Source organism: Stigmatopora nigra, chromosome 20 (assembly GCF_051989575.1).
Source record: "Stigmatopora nigra isolate UIUO_SnigA chromosome 20, RoL_Snig_1.1, whole genome shotgun sequence".
Classification (NCBI taxonomy): Eukaryota; Metazoa; Chordata; class Actinopteri; order Syngnathiformes; family Syngnathidae; genus Stigmatopora; species Stigmatopora nigra.
In genome coordinates this window covers 5,512,441-5,517,440 of record NC_135527.1, presented here as the reverse complement: position 1 = coordinate 5,517,440, position 5,000 = coordinate 5,512,441, and the positions used below count along the sequence as shown (strand labels likewise).

General features: G+C 34.7%; 1 protein-coding gene across 2 annotated transcripts in view; it reads right to left on the bottom strand.

The window, feature by feature from the left end:
• The window catches only part of LOC144213875 (RNA-binding protein with multiple splicing-like), a 21,501-nt gene that overhangs the window by 6,666 nt on the left and 9,835 nt on the right, over positions 1 to 5,000 (bottom strand). For both annotated transcript variants that reach the window (XM_077742585.1, XM_077742584.1), the window contains exon 7: positions 1,933 to 2,083. In XM_077742585.1, coding sequence (XP_077598711.1) covers positions 1,933 to 2,083 — 151 coding nt within the window. The remainder of the gene's footprint in view (positions 1 to 1,932; positions 2,084 to 5,000) is intronic.

The window sequence follows — 5,000 nt, the reverse complement described above, 5'->3', positions numbered from 1 at the left end:
GGACGTTACTGTATCTTCCGGAGTATAATGTGCACTTTTTCAAAAGCTTGTCTGCCTTTAATACTCAAGTGTGACTTATGTTTTTTTTTGTTTATTCCGACAAATTTTAATAATAATCTCGTAATAGTACAATCTTGCGATTTAATGTCGGTCATATTCCGATTTTAATCTTGTCATCGTTCGATTTTTAACCCCTTAAAATTAAGATTTTCCTCTCTGGAAATTAAAATGTATGACACACACAATCGCAAATTTCCATCTAAAATATGAACAGTTGTACTTTGACATACGAGTGCCAGGACGAGCACTGGGCGGAGCATTGCATTTTTTCAGTGTTTTTTTTCCCCCGTTAGTCAGTGTGAAGGCCGGAGCTTGCTCGCTAATAGGAGAGGAGTATATACTACTACTTCTCGTTGGCAAGTGGTCGTGCGTTATCCTATTGTGAGGACATTTGTGTGCATCATTTTTGTTTATTTTGAAAGGAATACAAAAGCAAACAACCCTCGATAGGTTGCGTTTGAAAGTCAGGGTGGAGGCGGGGCCAATAGAGCCACTAATTTTTGAGTGTCTGCATCATAATCCAACTTCATTTAAATTTGTTTATGTTATGTTATGAGTGTGTTGCCGTGCAAAAAGTCCCTCTGTCTTGTCAAAGTGGCGGCCCGGGGGCCAAATATGGCCCGCGGCATCATTTTAAGTGGTCCGGGAAAGTAAATCATGAGTGCCGACTTCCAGTTTTAGGATCAAATTAAAATTAAAGAATATATATGTATATAAAATTTCCAGATTTCACTCCCTTCTAAATCAATAATTGTTATTTTTGTAATCATTTTTTTCTGTGTTTTTAGTTCAAAAATCATTTTGTAAAATCTAAAAATATATTTAAAAAAAATCTAAAATAAACATTGTTTTAGATCTATAGAAAACGGAATATTCAGGGATTTCAATCTAGTTCTTTTAATCCATTTACAAAAAAAATAAAATCTAAATATTATATCTAAAATGGTCCGGCCTACATTAAATCAAGTTGACGTTTAGCAGCCTGCGAACCAACCCGAGACTGAAACCCTTGGTCTAGTTTTAGTACTATTAAACACATTTTAGTACTATTTAACCACTAGTTATTTGTTACTTAATCAATAGATGGCGAATAATAGAACAAATTAAAAATGTTTTTCCAATCCAATATCCTGATGGAACGAATTAATTCATTTTTAGTTCATTTCTATGGGAAACATTCATTTGAGTTACGAGTAAATCGACATACGAGCTCAGTCCTAGAACGCATTAAGCTCATATCTCGAGGTACCACTGTATTACAAGTTAATGGTTTTGAAAAGTGAAGAACATTGACATGCTATGTCATGCAATTGCGTCAACGCTAGCTAAATGTTAGAAGAAGCAGTAACAAACACGTTATGACAAAAAAATGCAACAAAACATGCACATGAAAAACAGAATACACCAACAAAAAACAAAACAAAAAATGTTAACTTAGTGTGGAGTTCGGTTATGAAAAGATTGACATTTTTAAATCCCGCAAGTTGAAAAAATAAGATAGATGACTACCTACATACGAGCTAGTCCGGGAACGAATTAAGCTCGTATCTTGAGGTACCACTGTATTTACCCCCCCCAAAAAAATCCAAGTTACAAAAGTTCTGCAACCAACTAATTTTGTAAGTAGAGCCCCCCCCACTACAAAAACCACACCCGCCTTCCACAATGACTCACTGCGCCTGTATTCTCTATCTTTTAATCACTTTTATAGGATCCTATTTACAATTTTTTTTTTTTGCACCGACTGTTCCGCTGCTGGACAGTTAATAAAGATTTTACGACAGCGACAGTGGCACCCCGAGGCGAATTTGTTCCCTTATTTCCTACGGGTAAAATAAAAACCCGGGAAATGGTTGCAGAAACTTGACTCACATGGATCTCTGCTAATGAAGGGAGGGCCGGGGCTCTGTTGGGACGGCGGGGGGTTGGGTGTGCCCACCAGCTTGTTCTTGGCCATCTTGGTATTGGCCTTGGCGAACTCCAGACGGAGCGTCTGGGGGATCTCGGGATCAAAACGGACCCCCTGAAAGGACAAAAAAAAAACTAAATCACATTTTGGTGGCATCTTTAAGAAACATATTCATTAAGTATTCATTAAATGCTGCTAATTGGGTATTGGTTCATATTTTAGAAGTGATATGGTTTAAAAAATGACTACAGAAAGAGACATGGGGAATAAAAACTTAATCAAAAGTAGGGATATCAAAGTGGCGGCCCGGGGGCCAAATCTGGGCCGCCGTATCATTTTGTGTGGCCCGGGAAAGTAAATCATGAGTGCCGAGTTTCTGTTTTAGGATCAAATTCAAATGAAGAGTATAGATGTATATTCAATTTCCGGATTTTCCCCTTTTAAATCAATAATTGTCATTTTTTAATCAATTTTTTCCTGTTTTTAGTTCAAAAATCCATTTGTAAAATCTAAAAATATATTTAAAAAAGCTAAAATAAACATTGTTTTAGATTTATTAAAAAATGAATATTCAGGGCTTTTAACCCAGTTCTTTTAATCCATTTATTTTTAAAAAAAATCGGAATATTATATCTAAAATGGTCCGACCCACGTGAAATCAACCCTTGATTTAAATGTATTTATGTTATGTTACCAGCGCGTTGCCGTGCAAAAAGTCTCATTTTAGTACTATTAAACCCATTTTAGTACTATCAAACCACTAGTTATTTGTTACATTCTTAATAGATGGCGAATTAGATCAAATAAAACATTTTTTCCAATCCAATATCCTGTTTTTGGTGTTTTTTTCCAGAGGGTTGGAACCAATTAATTAGTTTTTAGTTCATTTCTATCGGTTTAAGTTACGATAAAATCAACAAACGAGCTCAGTCTCGGAACGAATTAAGCTCGTATCTTAAGGTACCACTGTATGTACATTTAAAAACAAAAATCCCAAAGAACACTCAAAAATCTTTAAAAAAAAAATAGCAACTATCAGAAAAATCGCTAGAAATCAAATTAACGCATTCCTGTCATGGAGAAATAATAAACTAACGTCATTTAATATCATTTTTAAGAGCCTTTGTGTACTTCGTGAGTACTTTGGCGTACTCCTTTGTTCTATAAATACACACTTCAAGCCGTGATGAAGCGCCCGCAAATTTAGACCACTAAAAAAAACTAGATTTCACAAAGGTCTTTGACATTTCTATTTTTCGCCATCGTTTGTTGATCAGATGTCCAACTAAAGCTTTTATGTCTTTTTTATCTGAAGAATTCTCAAAAGTCATACGGCTGTTTTTAACTCATCGTTGGGTGCGTTGTTTTTTTTTTTAATGATAAATTCAGCCATCTTTTAACTCAGATTTTTTTCTGTTTGCCATCCAGGCTTGTTTGGGAGGCATCTTTTTGATAAATAAAGCTGAGAGTTCGAAAAATATGGAAATTACTATTTTTTTTCCAGGGAAAACAATTGTGCGTCTCGCGAGTGATGATTTGCATATTGAAATATGGACGAGTGAGTTTGTTTGGCGTGTTGATTTTGAGGAAACTGACATTCCAAAATTAATAAATCTCCCCTTATTTGCATGATTTTATTTTTTATACAGATTAACCTGAGTCCAAAGGCCAAAGTTTTGAGACACATTCTTATTTAAAAGGTATCAAAACATTATTACTGTTCTATTTATGAAAAATCCAAGTTACAAAACAAGTTCAGGAGCTAATTAATTTAAAAATCGTAACACTTGGATCATTTTTTAAAAGGTTTAGTTGTTTTTTTCCGTCCTTCAAGACTGGAACGAATGACAGAATTTACATATACAGTGGTACCTCGAGATATGAGCTTAATTCGTTCAGGGAGTGAGCTCCTATGTCAATTTACTAGTAAGTCAAATTAACGTTTCCCATAGAAATGAACTAAAAACAAATGAATTCGGTCCAACCTTCTGAAAAAACACCAAAAACAGGATATTAAATATTTGTATTTGTTCTAATTTGCCATTTATTAACAAAAATGGTACTAAAATGTGTTTAATGGCACTAAAATGTGTTTAGTAGTACTAAAGTGTGTTTGGTAGTACTAAAGTGTGTTTGGTAGTACTAAAGTGTGTTTGGTAGTACTAAAGTGTGTTTAGTAGTACTAAAGTGTTTTAGTAGTACTAAAGTGTGTTTAGTAGTACTAAAGTGTGTTTAGTAGTACTAAAGTGTGCTTAGTAGTACTAACGTGTGTTTAGTAGTACTAAAGTGTGTTTAGTAGTACTAAAGTGTGTTTGGTAGTACTAAAATGTGTTTGATAGTACTAAAATGTGTTTGATAGTACTAAAATGTGTTTGATAGTACTATAATGTGTTTGATAGTACTAAAATGTGTTTAATAGTACTAAAATTAGACAGAGAGCCTTTTGCACGGCAACACGCTCGTAACATAACACAAACAAATCGAAATGAACTTGGATTACGATGCATAGACACTCAAAAATAGATTTTATTTAACCTAACACTAAACTTAATTCTAATTTAGTTTAACATTTTGATACTTTTCTTTTCCCGGGTTGGCTCTATTGGCCCCGCCTCCACCCTGACTTAGAGAGGCAACCTATCGAGGTGTGTTTGCTTTTGTATTCCCTTCAAAATAAACCAAAAATGATGCACACAAATGTCCTCACAACAGGATAACGCTCAACAACTTGTCAACGAGAAGAAGTAGAATATACTCCTCTCGTATTAGCGATCAAGCTCCGCCCGTCGCACTGACTAACGGGGAAAGAAAACACTGAAAAAATGCAACGCTCCGCCCAGTGCTTGTAGTTTTGGGGAGAAAAACAGTGCCCATGATGTTTTTTAAATTTTACTCGTATCTTAAATTTCTCATGTAATGGCACTCTTATGTCAAGGTACCACTATACTACCAAATTGTACAAAAAATCCAAGTTACAAACTCATGCAACCAATGCATTTTGTAAGTAGAGGCACCACTACACAATGAAAAA